Source organism: Myxocyprinus asiaticus, chromosome 4, assembly GCF_019703515.2.
Source record: "Myxocyprinus asiaticus isolate MX2 ecotype Aquarium Trade chromosome 4, UBuf_Myxa_2, whole genome shotgun sequence".
Lineage (NCBI taxonomy): Eukaryota > Metazoa > Chordata > Actinopteri > Cypriniformes > Catostomidae > Myxocyprinus > Myxocyprinus asiaticus.
Window position 1 is genome coordinate 16,678,871 of NC_059347.1, and position 21,711 is coordinate 16,700,581.

Sequence of the window (21,711 nt, forward strand, 5' to 3'; positions counted from 1 at the left end):
TCCCTCTCGCCCCCGGCACCGCTGGGCATTGATGCATTGGCGCATCAGTGGCCGACATTGCGTCTTTACGCGTTCCCACCGATCAGTCTGCTGCACGCAGTTCTGCAGAGAGTTTAGGAGGATCGGGTTCAGCTTCTGTTAGTGGCACCGTTTTGGCCATCTCAAGTATGGTTTTCAACTCTGGTCTCTCTCTTAGAGGAAATGCCTTGGGAGATTCCAGTCAGAACAGACATATTGTCTCAGGCTCAGGGCAGCATCTGGCACCCCCAACCGGACTTTGGCACCCCGGAAGTTATGGGTATGGCCCCTCAACAGGGCGCTCTTTTGTGTAATGGGTTATCCCCCCTGTGGTTGATACTATTCTGAATGCTAGAGCTCCATCAACTAGGAAGCTTTATACGTTCAAGTGGCGTAATTTTGCTTCTTGGTGTACAGCGCAAGATGAAAATCCAGTTCACTGCCCTGTTGGTATACTGCTGGATTTTTTTTTTTGCAAGAGTGTTTTGGGGCCAGGGTTGCCCCAGCAATGCTTAAAGTCTATGTTGCTGCTGTAGCGGCTGAGCATATGCTTATCAATATAGTCTCTGTCGGTAGACATTCTCTTGTCTCTCGTTTTATGTGCTGGGTACACAGGTTTAGACCTTTTCATCCCATCCACATTCCCTTATTGGATTTATTTGTTGTTTTAGAGGCGCTCTTGGGTGCTCCGTTGAGCCCTTGGCAACAGTCACTATAAGTTTCTGACTTTTAAAATGGCCCTGCTAGTAGCATTGTCATCATTTAAAAGGGTTGGTGATTTGCATGCCCTGTCGATCAATCCCTTATATATTTATTTTGCACCAGGGTGTTTAAGAATGGTGTTAAGACCTCGTTTGGGCTATTTGACCAAGGTAATTTCTATATAATTTAGCTCGCAGACTATTCATTTTCAGGTTTTCTATCCTCCCCCATTTGAGTCGGAGGAGCATGAAAGATTGCATGTGCTTTGCCCAGTTCGGTCGCTGCGAGTTTATGTTGACCATACTAGCCAGTGGCGTAAGTCAGAACAGTTTTGTGTGCTTTGGTGGCCACAAAAGGGCCGTTTCAGTGTCCAAGCAAAGGCTGTTTTATTGGTTTACTGATGCAATTTCAGGTGCTTAAGAAGTGTGCGGTTTACCTTTGCCTTCAGGTATTCGAGCCCATTCTGTGAGGAGCATGGCATCCTCATGGGCTTTGGCTAGAGGTGCGTCCTTGGAGGACATTTGTAAGGCGGCAGGTGACATACATTTGTTAGATTTTGTTTTATTGTTTTATTAATTTTCATCCAAATTCACATCTCTGAGTTTAAAAGCAGGAATTAATGCAAAAGTAATTTTGGAAAACCTTTTTGACCTCTGCCAAGTGCCGTTCGGTCACTGTTTGTCAAGATGTATGGTTATGTGCATGTGTAGAAATGTTGGAAATTATTTATATTAATAAAGTGACATCCCCGCTCCACCACACTGAGCTGGGAGTGGGAGCTCTTACGTAGAAGAAGAAGAAAAAAAAAAAGAGGTTGCGCTAACCTAACTTTTCCCGAAATTTTCCACATTTTCTTTATATACGACTTTTCTCTCTTTCCCTATGCACTTGTATGTGTGTTTGATCGCATGCTGGTGAGAGAGAGTGTGCGAAATTGATGATGCGCTCTCATTTCAGCGCATGAGAAATGAAAGCATGAGCAAAGTGCACCGTGTTCACTTGTGTGTGTGTTTGATTGCATGCTGGAGAGAGAGTGTGCGAAATTGGTGATGCGCTCTCATTTCAGCGCATGAGAAATGAAAGCATGAGCAAAGTGCACCGTGTTCACTTGTGTGTGTGTTTGATTGCATGCTGGAGAGAGAGTGTGCGAAATTGATGATGCGCTCTCATTTCAGCGCATGAGAAACCAGAGCATGAGCAAAGTGCACCTTGTTCATTCCAAATATATTTGCATGAGAAGCAAATGCACGAATTTCCAGGTTTGTAGGATGACCGAACTCGCTCTTCCCCCGTGAATTAACTGTCATCCAAAGGCATGCATTTTCTTTTACAGATGTTACACTTAGAAACAATGACTGTCTGAATAGGGCTTTGTTTGCTTTTAGCACTAATACTGCCCACATAATGATACTTTATCCGAATAGTCCGGTAAGATGGAAACACGAGGCGGCAAGGAAATGTTGTCTTCTTCACTCCAAAGAATCGTGTGAATGTGGCTTTAGTTTGCTGCGTCTAGGTTAGTCTGATGTGTTATTATTTTGGCTTACATAGCTAGCAAAGCAGTAGCATTAATGTCTGGTTTGAAGGTGCCCCGCTTTGTGCCTATCAGGCTGACCCACCAGCATAACGATAACATTAGCCAGCATCATAGAATCTGATGTGATATTGAGGCTTATCATAGCTAGTTAAGCACTCATAGATGAAATTACTGTGATGTCACACCGCAGGCAACAATACTTCGGGATCTTTTGAGCAACAGATTTCAATGGTGGATATATGGGCAGCGCTGCAGTTTTAATTTCATTATAGAATGTAATACATAAATATATAATATATTAATATACTGTATAAAGCAATATAATATATAAATTATGTATTATTTTACTAAAAGTTATTATAAATGGATGTCTATGGTTTACAGTGAAGGAATATATAAATTCTTTCTGAACTATCGACAAAACCAGTTTTAATTTGGTTCAATTGGCCTTTATAATTATGTCGGACATGTAACAGGTTGATAAATACACATCCTCACACGTTTAACACACTTCTAAAGCCTGAGAAATGTGTCAAATAAAAATTTAAACTGCCATGAGACATGCAAAATGCTGCTTCTAAAATTATTGGTCCACATACAGTAAATAATAATAATTTACTTCGATAACATCATATTCAATATTTAAACTTATTAACAGCCTTAATAAATTGTTTGACTGAACTTGTTACTGACTGCAGTCAAAATAAATGTACAGACATAATTTTAGAAGTATCACAATATTTTTATTTGCATATCATTTCACAAACAGTAGCCTGTATACGCTGCGGTTGTATAGATGGGGTCCTGTCCAGTTCGATCTTACATGATGATATAAGACCATTGTTACATCATATTTTACCTCATATCTGTCACAGTGCTTGAACTTTGAAAATTAAAAACAGCTGTTTGCAATCAGAATTTTTGTGATTCCTTAGTGAAAACAGAACAGATGCAATAACAATGACTGGCACTGAAGACACAAGTTTGTTAAGTTTAGCAAGTGGAATTTTCCATCATTCATCCATTATGCAGGGGTACAGCTGCGCTATTGTACTGGGCCTTCATTGCCGTACTTTGCACATCATATGCACCACACAATCTCAGCTAGAGACAGGTCAGGACTACAGGCAGGCCAATCCAGCACCCGCGATCTCTGCTTAGGCAGGGACACCCCTGGAAACGACAGTGTCTGGATGGCAGCATATGTTGCTCCTAAATTTGTACAGATCTTTCTGCATTAATTGTGCTCTCACATATGTGCAAGTTACCCATGTCATGGGCACTGACACACCCTCATACCATGACAGAGCTTTTGGACCTGACGCTGCTGATAACAGCTTGGATGGTCCTTTTCCTCTTTGGTCTGGAGAACACGATTGCTGTTTTTTTCCCAAAAAACTATTTGAAATGAGGACACAAAACACGATTCCACTATTCTACTTTCCATCTCAGATGAGACAGAGCCCAAAGAAGTCGGTGACACTTCTGGACAATGTTGATGTAGGCTATGGCTTCTGCTTTGCATAGTAAAGCCTTAACTTGCATCTGTGTATGCAGTGGCAAATGGTGTTGGCTGACAAAGGTTTCCGAAGTATTCCCGAGCCCATGTCATGATATCCATTACAGAGAATGGCAGTTTTTAAGACAGTGAAGTCCTTAGGAACAGAGATCATGTGTATTCAGAAATGTTTTTTGGCCTTGCCCTTTACACAGAGAGATTTGATTGGATTCCTTGAATCTTTTAACTGTATCGTGCACTGCAGAGGGTGGCGTGCCCATAATCCTTCGATTTATCTTTGGGAAACATTGATCTCAAAGCGCAGAATTTTTTGCTGATGCATCTGTTGGCAAATTGGCAAGTTTGACTCTTTTGGAGGCTCCTTATATACCGTAACACAGTTGCATTACCTGTTTAACATATCCTGTTTCACCTTTTTATTTCAACTCATCAGATTGTTTTTAGTCTTAAATTGCCCATGTCTCAACTTTTTTGGTACGTGTTGCAGGCATCAATTTCAGGAAAAAGTATATCTTCAAAAAGCAATGCAGTTGATTAGGTGAAACATGATGTACTTTTGTCTTTATACTGTATTTGTTTGAATACAAGTCAAAGTACATTTACAGATCATCCCTTTTTGTTTTTATTGTCATTTTGCTTACTGTCCAAACTTTTTATTGGAATTGGGGTTGTATACATAAATACATTCTAACATACGATGTACTTTGGCATATGGAAGTAAATTATGGAATAGCTGGCAAAATCTAAGTGTGACCACCCTTTAATTCTTATTTAGAAATCAAAATATCTTTAATTCAAATTGCAATAATCTCTTCTCACAATAATCTCCTCAGAACGGCCAGAGACAGTGATGATGATGATGAAGATGACCGTAAAGTGAGTCGGGGATGTACGCTGCAGTACCAGAGGGCCCAGGTGAAGGTTCTGACCCAGTTCCACACTACTTCTACTGAAGGCACAAACCAGATGATCACTATGCTGGGCCCTGACTGGCAGGTGGATGTGACAGAACTGGTGCAGGACTCTCTGAAGGTGGTGGATGCCAGGGTGGCTGAGCTGGTGGACAGGACCATGCTGATGGCCAATGAGCTTGGATCATCCACTCTCAAGGTAGAATAGAAAACGTAATTGAATGGGATGTATAAATAAGGGTTGTAACAATTCAGATTTTTCACAGTTCAGTTTGTATCACAGTTCTGTGGTAACATTTTTGGTATGGTTCCATAAATGCTATTGAGTTACTATTAGGGGTGCACCGATTAGGAGATTTGAGGCTGATGCAATAACCAATATTTATATTTACACCCCTTTTACCATACTTTTACAAACATTAAGCCATATACTGCATTTGAATTTTCTCTGTATAATTACAGACAAAAAGTATAAATGGAATGTACAGGTGCATCTCAATAAATTAGAATGTCATGGAAAAGTTCATTTATTTCAGTAATTCAACTCAAATTGTGAAACTCGTGTATTAAATAAATTCAATGCACACAGACTGAAGTAGTTTAAGTCTTTGGTTCTTTTAATTGTGATGATTTTGGCTCATATTTAACAAAAACCCACCAATTCACTATCTCAAAAAATTAGAATACATCATAAGACCAATAAAAAAAACATTTTTAGTGAATTGTTGGCCTTCTGGAAAGTATGTTTACTTACTGTATATGTACTCAATACTTGGTAGGGGCTCCTTTTGCTTTAATTACTGCCTCAATTCGGCGTGGCATGGAGGTGATCAGTTTGTGGCACTGCTGAGGTGGTATGGAAGCCCATGTTTCTTTGACAGTGGCCTTCAGCTCATCTGTATTTTTTGGTCTCTTGTTTCTCATTTTCCTCTTGACAATACCCCATAGATTCTCTATGGGGTTCAGGTCTGGTGAGTTTGCTGGCCAGTCAAGCACACCAACACCATGGTCATTTAAACAACTTTTGGTGCTTTTGGCAGTGTGGGCAGGTGCCAAATCCTGCTGGAAAATGAAATCAGCATCTTTAAAAAGCTGGTCAGCAGAAGGAAGCCTGAAGTGCTCCAAAATTTCTTGGTAAACGGGTACAGTGACTTTGGTTTTCAAAAAACACAATGGACCAACACCAGCAGATGACATTGCACCCCAAATCATCACAGACTGTGGAAACTTAACACTGGACTTCAAGCAACTTGGGCTATGAGCTTCTCCACCCTTCCTCCAGACTCTAGGACCTTGGTTTCCAAATGAAATACAAAACTTGCTCTCATCTGAAAAGAGGACTTTGGACCACTGGGCAACAGTCCAGTTCTTCTTCTCCTTAGCCCAGGTAAGACGCCTCTGACGTTGTCTGTGGTTCAGGAGTGGCTTGACAAGAGGAATACGACAACTGTATCCAAATTCCTTGACATGTCTGTGTGTGGTGGCTCTTGATGCCTTGACCCCAGCCTCAGTCCATTTCTTGTGAAGTTCACCCAAATTCTTGAATAGATTTTGCTTGACAATCATAAGGCTGCGGTTCTCTCGGTTGGTTGTGCATCTTTTTTTTCCACACTTTTTCCTTCCACTCAACTTTCTGTTAACATGCTTGGATACAGCACTCTGTGAACAGCCAGCTTCTTTGGCAATGAATGCTTGTGGCTTACCCTCCTTGTGAAGGGTGTCAATGATTGTCTTCTGGACAACTGTCAGATCAGCAGTCTTCCCCATGATTGTGTAGCCTAGTGAACCAAACTGAGAGACCATTTTGAAGGCTCAGGAAACCTTTGCAGGTGTTTTGAGTTGATTAGCTGATTGGCATGTCACCATATTCTAATTTTCTGAGATAGTGAATTGGTGGGTTTTTGTTAAATGTGAGCTAAAATCATCACAATTAAAAGAACCAAAGACTTAAACTACTTCAGTCTGTGTGCATTGAATTTATTTAATACACGAGTTTCACAATTTGAGTTGAATTACTGAAATAAATGAACTTTTCCACGACATTCTAATTTATTGAGATGCACCTGTATATAAAATACATGCAAATCACATAATACATTTGCAAGTTGGAATTTAATTCCATCTTTATGCAGCTTCTATTTCCTCTCTTTCAGTACAGCAATTCAGCAAAAGACAGAATTACTGTAATTACTCATGAAAATGTAGAGCGTGCAATTCATACACATTTAATATTTATTTATTAGACATGAAATGTGTTCCGACCTGTGTGTGGTGATCCGTACAGTTGACTTTTTCTAAGGAACCCTTCCGCCCCTTGTAAAAATGCAGGATTGATGGATTTTTGATGGATTGTTTTGGGAAACTATCCTTACAATATTAACATATGACTATATAACCAGCAATTTAGTTTTGTTTAATACAACATTGTTTTCTTAAAAATGATTAGTTAAAAGTTATTAGACACTGGTTTTTACTTATGGCTTTATGCCTGTCAGGATGCAATGCAAAATGTCCAAGAGACTGTCATTCAATCCCTTTCATTGTTTTATATATATATATATCTAGGTATACACTTTCACTTGCTTTCTTGACATTATGTTATAGACACTGCAACAGCAAATGGGATTAAAGACTGATGAAGAGGTTTTGCTCTTCTAACTTCTAGCTCCTTTCTATTAATGTCTTTGGGAAAATAGTTGCTCTTGGTCCAGAGTCAACATAATTTGCCAGACAGATTGCTAAGAATAGGAACATAGTTTACAGTTGAAATCGAAAAGGAAGACTAATCGACATACTCAAAATTTGATCCATTAAAATTAGGCTCTTTCTTTTAAAACCCCTTCAGGAATTGAAAACTAATTGTATGAATATTTTTTCCCATGATTCATAAGTTAGGATGTTTAGGAAAAGAGTGATCTGACTCTTACAAAATCTTCAGATTAAATTGGTGGAAACATTTTTGAAAGCAAAGTTTTCTCTCCATTGAATCAACACACAACCGGTTCATTGTGTCCAAACTGTGAGAGTTTTGTTTTTTCATGGCTGCTTGATCACACCTCTTCTGTGCCTGGTGGTTTGGTTTTGGAAAGTGTCTCTTTTATCCCATAAACAAAATTGTGCATAAAAAATAAAGTTTGCTAATTAAACTGGGGAAAATTGCAAAGGTTATTAATAATTAATGGCCAGTGCAGAACTAGAATATGCTGAATATATTTGCTGAATATGAGCTGAAAATAAATGGCTCTGAGCAGTAGAACATCATTTCACCTCCTAAAAAATAAATAAAAAAATAAAGACAACGGGAGAGGTATGAATAATGTTGTTTATAAGCCAACCATATCAGGGCTTTTTTAGCTTATTTGGTTGGTCTTTGATCTTCTTCTGTTCCACAGTGCTTGTCCTCCACCCAGTCACTCTGACCTGAGCACAAAGATATGCCAATGTGCAGCTTTGAACATAACTCATGAAACACTGAATCTTATGAACAGCAGAGATCATTGCTGGCCCATTAGCATTAGCTGAATTGTTATGGTCCCAAGAATCCCTCCTAAGAAATATCAGCCATGCAATATAAACCCTCTATGCCTGATTGTATGCATTTCATTTTGCTTAATTGGCTTGCCAGGTCTACCAACTAAAGTAATTAGGTCTGAAGGACTAGGCACTTTTTAGCCTTTGAAAGCACTCTGTTCATGCATCCAAAGCTCTAGTTGTTATAATGCAAACATCAAACACCAGTATATCAGCAGGTATAATAAAATTAATTGCAACTGCCTAGATACTAAACAAATAAGCTGTCCTGGCAAGAATTTGTCTCTATTTATATGTCATTCATATTCTCTTCTTCAAATGCACTGCATATTTGAAGCTTGCCTTTAGCATAAGAGATCAAATATGCAGAAACAAAACAGTTTCATTCAATTATACATTCTTCAGCCTTTTCTCCCCTCTGGGCTACAGCCCTTTCCGACCGTAGGAAAGAAGAGGCGAATGTATAGGACTACATGGCCACTGAACCGGTACAGGCTGTTCCAAAACATTAGTGCACTGGGAGACAAACAGTGTACAACTGGGACATATGAGTCGCAAGTCTATACTAGATTAGAAGAAGATTTTTGGACATCATTAAAAGTCATTATGGACTTTATTGGGGTAAATTATCAAAAGTAACCAGCTCTGATTCAATTGTGATATTGACTACGATATGCAATTATGTAGAGGTAATATTATTGGTCTTGTTTTGGCATAGCTGTAATTGAAAAGATAAGATAATATGGTCTGACCTCAGTGTTTGCAAACATCTTCCAAAAACATCTTCCTACTATTGCCAGTACAGTGCTCTTTGTTTCTGTCAACATGTTTGAATCATTCTTCAAATGTTGTTTGCCGTGCAGTGAACAAGGAGGTAAATAATACCTTGAGAAAGCTATCCATTATTTTTCCCATTCATCTCAATAACAGTTGCTTGGCTGCCGCAGGAGCCGCTCTGAAATATGGGACCTGCTTGTTGCCTTCTTTGCTCACAGGCACTCAGTTCTGGCCTATTTTTTTATTCATTTATTGATTGATTATTTATTTATTTATTTATTTAGTATGCACAGTCCCAAAGCCTTTCACTAGACTATTCTGTCATGAACTGTGTGTGAACTGTGACATCAAAGGGACAAATACAAGGGCTTTTTAGAGCCCTACACAAATCTGGCACTTGTAAAAACATATACAATAATGTAATGAAATATTTCTAATATAGTTTGTCAAAATAGAAGCTACTTTTGAATGGAGAACGATGAACCAGAAAGATGGTGTAGCCATGGCATCTACCAGCAGGGACTAACTGCCCATGCAAACAAGCCAAACCTTGACACATTGGTAGAAACAGAAGAGTACTGGTAAATGCAAAATTAGATATTTTTTTTTTAAACTGTTCATTCCATTGTTTTTAATGGATAATTTGGCAACAGGAGGTCGAAAGTTCTGCTGCTGAAAGCAGTCTACTTTTGCTGAAATTCAAACCCACTGACCCCAGTGGCCTAAGCTGGAAGTGTTGTTGAGGTGAAATGTCCACAGGGTGGCGCCAAAAGTGAGACATATTTTTATTTGTAAATGATATAAAACAGTCAACAGGAATGCACATTTAATTAACCCAAACCCCAACCCTAAACCTAGCTGTCAGTGGAGTAAAAATCGAAGTAAAATCGTGTTCACCATAGTTTATGTGAACGTGATTACTTCCTCATTTCAATGTGACCAGAACCTGTGTCTCTGAGGCAATTAGCTCCATAGGAAAAGGTAAACACATTTAAAATTGATGCAAGAATGTCTAATGGTGGATGGTGCTTTGTCAGTTATTCAACAAAATGGGGTTGACTTCAGTGTACATGAACATTCTGAAGCAACAAGTCATCATGTTGATCTGAATATATCTTTCTCAAGGCAAAAAAAGTTATCTACAGCCTGCCGTTTTTCTCAAAAAAATAAAAAATAAATAAAATCACCTTTGATTGATGCTAGTCTCGTCTTACTTGGTGTTGCGTTGCTATTGGGGTTGCCGAGTTCTCACGGTTTAACGGTTAAAAATTATCTGGCTCTCCTAGTAGTGCCGCCCCATTGGACTTCTCACTCAGCAAGTCCCTGGTGACCTTTAATGGTGGTAGGAGGTGAGAAAAAGTGACATAATGGGTTTGAAGTGTCAGGTGGATGATTTGTGTGAAAGTAGAGTGCTTTGGACTACTGGTCGTTCTCTTGAGATAAGGTATATTTTCCCATGCTTGCCTTGCTCAGTGAGCTGTATCTTGATTATGTTTGATTACACACTGAATATATAATCTTATTGAATATCTTCACTGCCTGCATACTTTCTTGTCCTTTTGACTTCAGATATCCAACTGTGAAATTCTTTTGTTGGTTTCAGGTCGAATCCCCTCTTGCAGTGGAGGCGATACTGGGTGAAACACAGTTCTCTGTGGTAGACGAGAAAGTGTCCATAATGGAGCTACATGTTCATGCTATCTCAGGACTGGCACTTAATCTTCAACCAAGCCCTGGCAACAGCCATACTATGGTTGCCAAGGCAACTGGCCTGCAGACTCTCTCCGCTCCTAAACAGGTATACTTGATTCCTTGATTGTTTTCCATACCTTCTTGAAAATATTTTACTCTTATCTCAAGAGTTTCACATTTCTGCCTTTAAACCCTCCAAAAATTGGCCCCATTCTCAATTGTAAGTGCCTCACTTTAACCCAGATTTTTGCTTTTTTTAAAGTAAAGGAGGTACAAATTGAAATATTGTTGGTACAATATTATACAAATTGTATGTTTATTGCTGTTTATTTAGCTCAATTCTATTTGAACCCAGAATATTCCTTTAAAGGCTTACTGTAAATTGGAATATTTAACCACACATTCTTCCCTGCTGAGAAAAAAAACAAAAAAAAAACATCATACCACCTCAAGGTAGTCAAGCTGGATTTTATATCTAGTTTGTTGACAGTCCAAGGTGGTCTACCAGTTCTAACCAGCTTAACCAAGATGGTCTATACCAGCTCAGCCAGGTCCCCACCTGCTAGTAAACCAGCCTGTTGATCACCTAAGCCAGCGTTTAGTTAAGCTTAAACCAACTAGAAATCATGTAAAACCACCATTTTGCCAATTAAGCTGTTTTTAGCTAGATTGGTTTTAGTTAGAAACAATCAATAATTATCTAAAATCCAAAAAGAGCAATAACAAAATAAAATATTCTGATTTGAAACCCTACAAATGATCTTTGGTCAAGAAATGAAAAGAAATAAAGTAGCAGTTAGTATACAACATACACACTTTATCTCTACATAATTGTCTAAATATGACTGTAGCATTCATCATCACACCCCTCATGTAGCCAAGTCCAGCAAAAAGCTCTAACCTTTTGCCCCCTGCAGCTAATTATGCAAGTGACATTTACTTGAAATTCTTCCTTGTTGCTCAGGATTATTCTACTCCTCAATAGTTAACACTGGCCGAATAGCCTCATATTGATGATTCAAGTCTCCTTGAAGGTTACAGACCATTGGCAAATTAGCCTCAGTTCAGTCTTCCACCCAGCCCCCACTGCTTTAATGAAGTTGAAATAGAAGTTGATAGTGACTCATTTTAAAGCTTAGGTCCACTTATAATGCACTATAATTTAGTAATATATAACAATTTTCCACCCTATCTCTGGCCCTCTGTCTGAAACACTCGGTTTTCGGCTCTATTGTCCTTTAAGACTTAAGTGTAAACTCCCACTGTTATGATTGACTAACATCGTGCTGCTTCTCGAATACAGCCATGTACAGTGCATCCGGAAAGTATTCACAGCGCTTCACTTTTTCCACATTTTGTTATGTTACAGCCTTATTCCTAAATGGATTAAATTCATTATTTTCAATACCCCATAATGACAACGTGAAAGAAGTTTGTTTGAAATCTTTGCAAATTTATTAAAAATAAAAAACAAAAAATGTACATAAATATTCACAGCCTTTGCCATGACACTCAAAATTGAGCTCAGGTGCATCCTGTTTCCACTGATCATCCTTGAGATGTTTCTACAACTTGATTGGAGTCCACCTGTGGTAAATTCAGTTGATTGGACATGATTTGGAAAGGCACACACCTGTCTATATAAGGTCCCACAGTTAACAGTGCATGTCAGAGCACAAACCAAGCCATGAAGTCCAAGGAATTTTCTGTAGACCTCCGAGACAGGATTGTATCGAGGCACAGATCTGGCGAAGGGTACAGAAAAATTTCTGCAGTATTGAAGGTCCCAATGAGCACAGTGGCCTCCATCATCCGTAAATGGAAGAAGTTTGGAACTACCAGGACTCTTCCTAGAGCTGGCCTCCTGGCCAAACTGAGCGATCGGGGCAGAAGGGCCTTAGTCAGGGAGGTGACCAAGAACCCGATGGTCACTCTGACAGAGCTCCAGCATTTCTCTGTGGAGAGAGGAGAACCTTCCAGAAGAACAACCATCTCTGCAGCACTCCACCAATCAGGCCTGTATGGTAGAGTGGCCAGACAGAAGCCACTCCTCAGTAAAAGGCACATGACAGCCCACCTGGAGTTTGCCAAAAGGCACCTGAAGGACTCTCAGACTAGGAGAAACAAAGATTGAACTCTTTGGCCTGAATGGCAAGCATCATGTCTGGAGGAAACCAGGCACCGCTCATCACCTGGCCAATACCATCCCTACAGTGAAGCATGGTGGTGGCAGCATCATGCTGTGGGGATGTTTTTCAGCGGCAGGAACTGGGAGACTAGTCAGGACTGAGAGAAAGATGAATGCAGCAATGTACAGAGACATCCTTGATGAAAACCTGCTCCAGAGCACTCTGGACCTCAGACTGGGGTGAAGGTTCATCTTCCAACAGGACAACGACCCTAAGCACACAGCCAAGATAACAAAGGAGTGGCTCCGGGACAACTCTGTGAATGTCCTTGAGTGGCCCAGCCAGAGCCCAGACTTGAACCCGATTGAACATCTCTGGAGAGATCTGAAAATGGCTGTGCACCGACGCTCCCCATCCAACCTGATGGAGCTTGAGAGGTCCTGCAAAGAAGAATGGGAGAAACTGCCAAAAAATAGGTGTGCCAAGCTTGTAGCATCATACTCAAAAAGACTTGAGGCTGTAATTGGTGCCAAAGGTGCTTCAACAAAGTATTGAGCAAAGGCTGTGAATACTTAAGTACATGTGATTTTTTTTTCCGTTTTTTATTTTTAATAAATTTGCAAAAATTTCAAACAAACTTCTTTCACATTGTCATTATGGGGTATTGTTGGTAGAATTTTGAGGAAAATAATGAATTTAATCCATTTTGGAATAAGGCTGTAACATAACAAAATGTGGAAAAAGTGAAGCGCTGTAAATACTTTCCGGATGCACTGTTTATTTGAAACTCAATTGGGAAGAGAATTAACAAATCCAGCTCCACAACAATAAAAACTATATCTCAGGGTTTACACATAACGCACATCAAACACATTGCATCCGAATCAAACTGTTTACTCAAGCCCAGTAGCACCATAAACCAGAAATATCAAACAGTGATGCCAGATGAAACATTAATGAATGGAAACATTGCAGTTTTGCAGTCAGGACTCAGGTCCAGTAGTGTTTTAACTGTCCCATAGTCCAATAACAGTTCCTTTGCAAAGCTTAAATCATATTGTGACTGGTTCACAAGCAGTCCACCCTGATATAAGGCAAAACCACAAATAATACACACTGAAATGCGATAGTACCCATTAATGCAATGCATGGTGAAAGTGCCACACACATAATCCTGAACTAGTGCGATCAGGAACTGTTAAACTTATGCTACTGTATCCTAATGTTCAGACGCTTCGACAAGGTATCACAATATCTCACATCTTTCAGGTCGGTTTACACACAGGAAGGGGCATAGTTCTCTTAGCCAGCGGCAGCAGTGGAATGGAGCAAAACAAGATGTGTTTTTAGGAGTTGAACTTGTGCTGCTCTTAAAATGCATCAAAACAGTCAAAGACATTCATCTAGTGCATTTTACATTGATTAACAATTAAAAATAGCTCTCTCCAGCTTACCGAATGAGTGCCAGTGGACAGGCCAAGGGTATGATGATGTAAAAGTAGGCATTGATGTCTTGTTGTGGAGGTGTTCATGCATTAATGAGTACACCATGTGACATCACTAAATCACAGAAGTATAGAACGAGGTGTTTTTGCAGCTTGGTTTAAATAAAAGCTTTTTATGCATTGAGGAAGATTTGAGTTCTGAAAATTAAAGTATGTTTTTATAGTACAATAAACTCTTATACAGTACTGTGCAAAGGTCTTAGGCACATAAGATGTTTCACAAAAACATTTGTCTTAAGATGATAATTTATATCTTCAGCTTTAGTGTGTCAATAGGAAATATAAATGTTAGACTCCCAAATATTACTTTTGCAAATAGAAAAGATTAGAATAGAAGAACAGGGAGCCCTGCAACAGATGGCATTGCCCAGACAAAGCCCCCCACTGAACATCGTGTCAGTCTGAGATTATAATAATTTATTTTATAATTATATTTATCTATCACACATTATACATTTTTGCACATATACAGTGAAATTCTTTTTTTCACATATCCCAGCTAAGCTGGGGTCAGACATGATACAGCACCCCTGGAGCAGTTAGGGTCAAGGGCCTTGCTCAAGGGCCCAACAGTGGAATCTTGGTGGTGTTGGGGCTTGAACCCCCAACCTTCTGATCAGTAACCTAGAGCCTTAACTGCTGAGCCACCACTGCCCTAATTACATAAAGAGACAGAAGCAATTGAGACAGCCTAAATAGGTAGAAGAACTGCGGTGAATTCTCCAAGAAGCTTGGAACATCCTATCTGCCAACAACCAAGAAAAACTGTGTCCAGGTGTACCTAGGAGAATTGATGCTGTTTTAAAGGCAAAGGTGGTCACACCAAATATTGATTTACCTTTTTTTATGTTTACTGGACTTTGTATGATGTTAATTGATAATGAAAACTATTTATGTCATTATTTTTGAAGACATCCTCACTATGCAACATTTCTCACAAGTGCCTAAAACCTTTGTACAGTACTGTATGTCAAAAGATCAAGGAAAAGTTTTATTCCTCATGACATTACCACTTTAAAAAGCACCCAAAAGTGTCAAAGTAGTCCATGCGTCATATTCCAAGTCTAAGTTGTTATTCACGCTCAAGCCAAATCATATCATTGTGAACGTAGTACAAATCCAATATAAGGACACGTCAGTAACTTCAAAGCTCATTGGTTCTTGTGCATCTTGTGACCAAACGTCATGACACAAAAGCTAATCAGGTTTGATGTTACTGACATGTTGCTATATTGAATTTATGCTCTGTTTACATGAGTTGATCAATGAATGTATTTAATTTGAGAGTGAATAATGACTGGAACTACATAAGGGTAAGTAAATGATGACAAAATTTGCATTTTTGCAAGATGGGAATCTCTTCAGATTCCATCTCCTTTGTCTGACCATCAACTTTAAATAATTTATTTTGGTGTATGCTAATGATAGCAATCTCTTTCAAAACTGTAAATTCCTTGGATGCTAGAGCAGTTCATTTCAATAGATTGTTCTGTACAATGAACCCAAAATTACCTTTGAGATTTAACTCACAAGCAATTAAGAGTTTGGAATTTAATGAAATATCCATGTGAATATTACAATTTCACATTCATGTCCAAAAGCTTGTAGAAAAATCAAGGGCCGTTCGTGATTGACAGCGTTTTTTATTTAGTGACTGAAGTTATCTCAAAGTCCACGAGGACAACATGTCGTCTTCAATGTATTATTCAGATCATGTGTATCAAAGACTCTCTTCATCTTGACAAGTAGGGATGACAGAGCAGGAGCCAGAATGTCAGAGCAACCTTGAAGTTAGCGGCGCGACAGAAGAGTTTTTACTGCCTCACAACAGGCTGTTGCTGACTGGAGGCAGATAAATACTTCTCTTCCTGAATATAAAAGTAGAGCATCACTTAATTTGTGGCTAAAAGCACTCTGGCAGAGTGGCTTTCATTTTGTCTGCCAACAGGTGAAAGGCATTGTGCTGTTTTTTAAGGCAGCGAGGACAGGAAGGCAAATGTCAAGCTCAGTCTTGTTATGAGGTGACAAGAACACAAGCATCACGTTAGTGCCGTTTCCCCTCAGACTATGTTCCACAACTATGGTCAAAACTTGCAACCCACTATGATGCTAGCTGCATGTCACTTGATGTAATCTGGAGTTGTTTTGTGTGGACCAAGCTCAACATCAAGTACATTTGAATGAGGCTTTCAAAAGCTGGAGACAAATTTGGCAAAAGTCTCAGGATTGATAATCTCTCTTTAGAAAAGATAAAGTTGTAAAAAATTCTTGCATTAGAAGTACACTATGCTAATTCTAGCTCTCTAGCCTTTTTTTACACTGCACATAAATCTGATTTGTTTTTCAAATTCAGTCTACAGGACTGACTGTCGGCACTGTCATTTTGCACGTAATGAAATATCAATATCTGGTACTGTATATCTACTGTACCTTGGTTGCTATAGTAATGATTTAAGCATCAGCACAACACCAAGAGACATAGCAATGCAGCTGTCATTGTGGACAGAGAAGATGGTAAACTAAATATTTTGCCCATACTCATGACATCTCGCTACATTGCTAAACTCATGGGATGCATCAGACAGCATTAAGTGTCTGAGAAATTACTGTACTATTTGCACTTTTTTGCATATGCTGTGTCTCGCTCACTCATTACTGTACAGTACATAGTTAATATGATATGAGTTCTTAAATTAGTGAATTCAGATACAGCTGTAGAAACTATGCCTTAGGGTTGTCACAATACTTTAATAATGTCTTAATAATGTCAGCTAACATATCACAATACCACTCATGTTGTTTGAATATTGGGCCAAATGACGTAGCTATACTGTTGTTGGATTAATTCTGTACAGTGTCATACTGTAATTATTATTTTATTAAATATTAGAATTTGCAAGTCAACCCTGTTAAACCACAGACAATTGTAGGAAGACAATATGTTACTATATACTATATGAGCTATTTTAATTTTTTTTGTCTGTCTATGTGCACATATGACAGAGGGAGGACTTTGGCCATTGCATATTGCTCTCTTATCATCATCTCGCAGCATAAGTAATGCAAAATGCTCTGTCAAGTTAAAAGGAGTTTAAAAAGTGCAACTCGAGGTCCCCGCGTTCTGTTCCATTCTGTTGCACTCTTTGAACATCCCTTGTTGCAGTACAGATACATGTATATTACATTTATATAGGTCTATTTATAAAAAAGATATATATTTTCTCAAATGGGTGTTTACTTCCATAATTCTAATTGCGCTCTGCATTTGCCCACTCCACTAGACCTACAAATTAAGAGAAATCTGAAGTGCATAATAGGGACTGTAAAAAATGTCTATTAGGTATGGGAGTGGCAGATTTATATTTATAACTATATTTATATTGTTCTGATATTAGGCTAGGTTTGTGACAGTTTTTATGTTTTTGTTTTTTTTGGTCATTGGACTAGTTTTGGGCTAGTTTTGATTGTTCAGTGGGCTGTTTCTGTCATGCCGACAAGAAGACAATACAGTAAAATACTCTATGAAAAAAATATGATTAAAGAAGATGACTGTTGCATAAAAGTTGAATTCATGTTATGAATATTTTCATTCTTTTTGTGTTTCTAGGAGGCCAGTTTGTCCATCTGGGTTTACTACAGCGACAATACCGCTGCCCCCCTGAGCATGTACGACCCTAAGGACTACAACCTCAATGCCTCTGCAGTGGACGATAAGGTGGTTACAATATCCCAACAACCCCAACAGCGCTGGCCGGTCATTGTTGCAGAGGGTGAGGGCTCTGGAGACATAGTTCATGTGGAGATGACCATCTGCGAAGCCTGCCAGAAGACTAAACGCAAAAGCATCATTGCTTCCTCTCCTGTGTTCATCAAAGTCCGCTTTGGACCAGATGAAGACTCTGATGAGGAAGTGGATACAGAGACTGAAATAGACACCAGAATTCCTGCCAACACCAGAAGGCCTGCTATTGAGCCCAATGTAGGTGGTGCAGGATTTGAGCCATCTAATGAGCAACCAGCAAGTGTGCCCATCGATTACACCAACTTCCCTACAACCAGTAATCAGGAGGAACCAACTGAAGAGGATGATGAGGAAGATGAGTTTGTGCATAATCCTCGTAGTATGACTGACTTAGAGATCGGCATGTATGCTCTTCTTGGCGTGTTTTGTCTCGCCATACTGGTCTTTCTTATCAACTGCATTGTGTTTGTGCTGAAGTATCGCCATAAGCGTATCCCACCTGAAGGCCAAGCCAACATGGACCATTCCCACCATTGGGTGTTCTTGGGCAATGGCGAACCCTTGCGCACTCAGAGCGATCTCTCGCCCCAAACAGTGGAGAGTCCCAGCAACACCTTGGAAGGGGTACAGACTTGTTGTCATGGAGATCACCACAGCAGTGGCAGCTCCCAGACCAGTGTACAAAGCCAGGTCCATGGCCGAGGAGATGGCAGCTCTGGTGGTTCCACCAAGGACCACAGAGAAGAAGCCAACTCACCGACCTCCAAGCGCAAGCGTGTCAAGTTCACCACTTTTACCCTTCCCACGGAGGAGTTACCCTACAACTCCATTCCCATTGCCAATGAGGAGGACATTCAGTGGGTATGCCAAGACATGGGCTTCCAGAACCCAGAGGAACTGCACGACTACATGCGCAGGATAAAGGAAATAGCCTGATTGGGCTATGCACTTTCTAAAGACGTTCCTTTCTATTTTTCTCTCTTAATTTTCACTCTAGAGGAGGTTCCTTTCACAAGAAAAAACAACCAAGGCCTAGTGTCCAGTTTTGTTGGGGTTTTCTGCACAGTGCTTTTTCTCTTACATGTTTGACACTTGTTTGATCAAAAACTATTTATAACACTGTCTGGAAAGCCAAAGATGAGATTAGGGGATTCTTAAATCTCTAGCAAAGTGGCTTTAGCAGTGTGTCTGACTGCTGGTCAATTGAAGAGTGTGTACAATCTTTAAGGAAAACACAGAATTTAATTTGTGAGCACTGATATCAAAACTAATTCCTAAAAGTACTCAATCATTCTTGTGGCAAGGATGTGATGGTCACCCTGTTGTGGACATGATCTTTCTCAGAGGAATGCCTGGAGTCTTGGCACTGTGTCCATTTTTCTTCTTCTTCTTCTTTTTAACTCAACAGATTCTTCTCCAACAAAGAGGCCTTTGAAGAGCAGATTCTAATTTTGTCCCAGATTTGTGTTTGAGATGGATCATTGTCATGCCATCATTGATAAACTTGACACTTAGCCACTTCAACTGTAATGAACATTCATAAGGACATGCCATGGATTCTTTCTGTAATAGTTGGAAAAGTTATTTGTTTTATTCCACCCCCTTCACCCTCCCTTTCTTTTAGTGTTATCTTGGTCCAAAACATGCCTTGGTTGTTGAATTAGTTCTTCATTTGTCTTCAGTGTTTCATACTTCTTCTAAATCTGGATGATGCCACCTTTGGTTCTCTCACTGTCTTGGTTAAGTAAAATGCCTTATTAAACTGATTACAATAGTCACAACCTTTCTCTGTGCTGACACCATGTTTGTTCACATTGGTAAGGGCCAAAGCTGGGAAAATCTACAGATGTCTATATCTGAATTTAATGCGTGTCAGCATGGGGGAAGGTGGGAGCTTGTACATTGTGGAGTTAGATACCTTCTCCAACATTCCTCTGCATGAATGGAGACTTGGAGGCACAATTGGCTCTATATTGTTTTCTTTTTTACTTTGTATATGTTTGTATTGTGAGAATTATCTAATCATACATAAACAATACTAGAGGACATATCATGTTACCATTCATTACATGCATGTGCCAGACCTGCCCTTCTGTGCTCTCCCTTCCAGGTACATTCCATGTTCAGTACATAATGACTGCTGAAGCTTAACTCCCAATAACTCAGGATGCCTGAGGAACAGGGAAGGCAGATGCCATATAGGGACATAGCCAGATACTTAAATTTCAGTAAGGCTCTTATTTCTCTTTCTCTTTCTCTTTTTCTGTCTCTTTAATGGTCTCACCATGAATTCCCACCCAAGTGGTAATATAGTAAAGATCTTTTTTAAGGACAAAATGCTATGCAAACACACTGGAGGGGTTGATTATTGTGGTTATTGAGTAAGTTTGCCCCAAATATCACTATAGCACCACGAATACCACGATAATTTGTTACTTAATATACCAATAAATATATCAAAACTAGTTGTAACTTTGCCACAATGTAATTTGCTGGTTTTGGGATTTCTTTTTTATTTTATGTTTGTTAAGGCCAAAGTGTACTTCGGTTTTCTTCTTGCCAGTACATCTTGGTAACAGTGCACGTGACGGAAATATCATCATCAGTACAGTATGAGTGGCCTGTCCACTGCCTGTTTTTCCGAGACACTGGAACAATCCTCGTCTTTGTGCATGTTTGAATGGGCTCCCGGTCAAAAAAATATAGGCTACTTTGAAAGGCTGAATGCGTGAACATGTGATAACCCTAATGGCACATGGAAAAACGAAGTATACCATAGACTTTAAATTGTTTGTTTTTAACTTTGAAGCTTGCTAGACTTGTTTAAAAAACAAAGCTGTGAACTCTTTAAAAAAATCTAGAGTTCAGGCAAACTAGCCACAAACTTGCCACAATTTTGCCACTCATTATTTTCACATGTAAATGAGCTTGTGATTCGCACAAATGTTTGCCAGAAGTTTGCAGGTCTTCACTGGTAGTGGTGAACCTGCAGAAAATCTTTGGCAACAATGGACAGTTTGCCGCAAAGCTCATTTGCATGTGAAAATAATCAGTGGCTAATTTGTGGCAAGTTTGTGGCAAATTTGCCATGAACTCTTGATTTTTGTATGGTTAATATTTGGTAGCACAGTATCTCAATACAAGCCTAAAAATGTAAACATTAACTTGTTTAGAAATGGTTAAGCTGGTAATGGGTCTGGAAGTTTTTTTTTTGTGGTGGGGCACAATTAAAATACCTATATTGCTGCTGACCTGTCACAGGTTAGTTTCAGGGTTACAGTCCCTCCAGTTTCTTCAGGACGTCTAAAGTCACACACTGTATTAAAGTGATTAATTTTCCACTGTGCTTAAGGATTTACCCTTTGTTTTTATAAGTTGTATTAGTAATTTTCCTGTAACCAGGAGGAACACCTTTTTTTTATAGATTTATTTTTATTATATATATTCTATATTATATTTATTATAGCATTTTATATATATATATATATATATATATATATATATATATATATATATATATATATATATATATATGTTATCTAGAGTGCAAAGGGCCCCTATTTCTTTTTTTTATTTTCTTTTTTTTTTTTTACTCTAACCCCTAAGTAAATCAGGGGCCCTTTGCACTCTAGATAAGAATCACAGAGA

The 21,711-nt window shown here is 39.1% G+C and overlaps 1 protein-coding gene across 2 annotated transcripts in view; it reads left to right on the forward strand.

The window, feature by feature from the left end:
- Positions 1–21,470, forward strand: part of LOC127439839 (transmembrane protein 132E) — a 549,732-nt gene extending 528,262 nt beyond the window's left edge. For both annotated transcript variants that reach the window (XM_051696075.1, XM_051696074.1), the window contains exons 7-9: positions 4,610–4,886; positions 10,599–10,793; positions 17,929–21,470. In XM_051696075.1, coding sequence (XP_051552035.1) covers positions 4,610–4,886; positions 10,599–10,793; positions 17,929–18,999 — 1,543 coding nt within the window. In that variant the 3' untranslated portion in view covers positions 19,000–21,470. The remainder of the gene's footprint in view (positions 1–4,609; positions 4,887–10,598; positions 10,794–17,928) is intronic.
- The last annotated feature ends 241 nt before the right edge of the window (positions 21,471–21,711 follow it).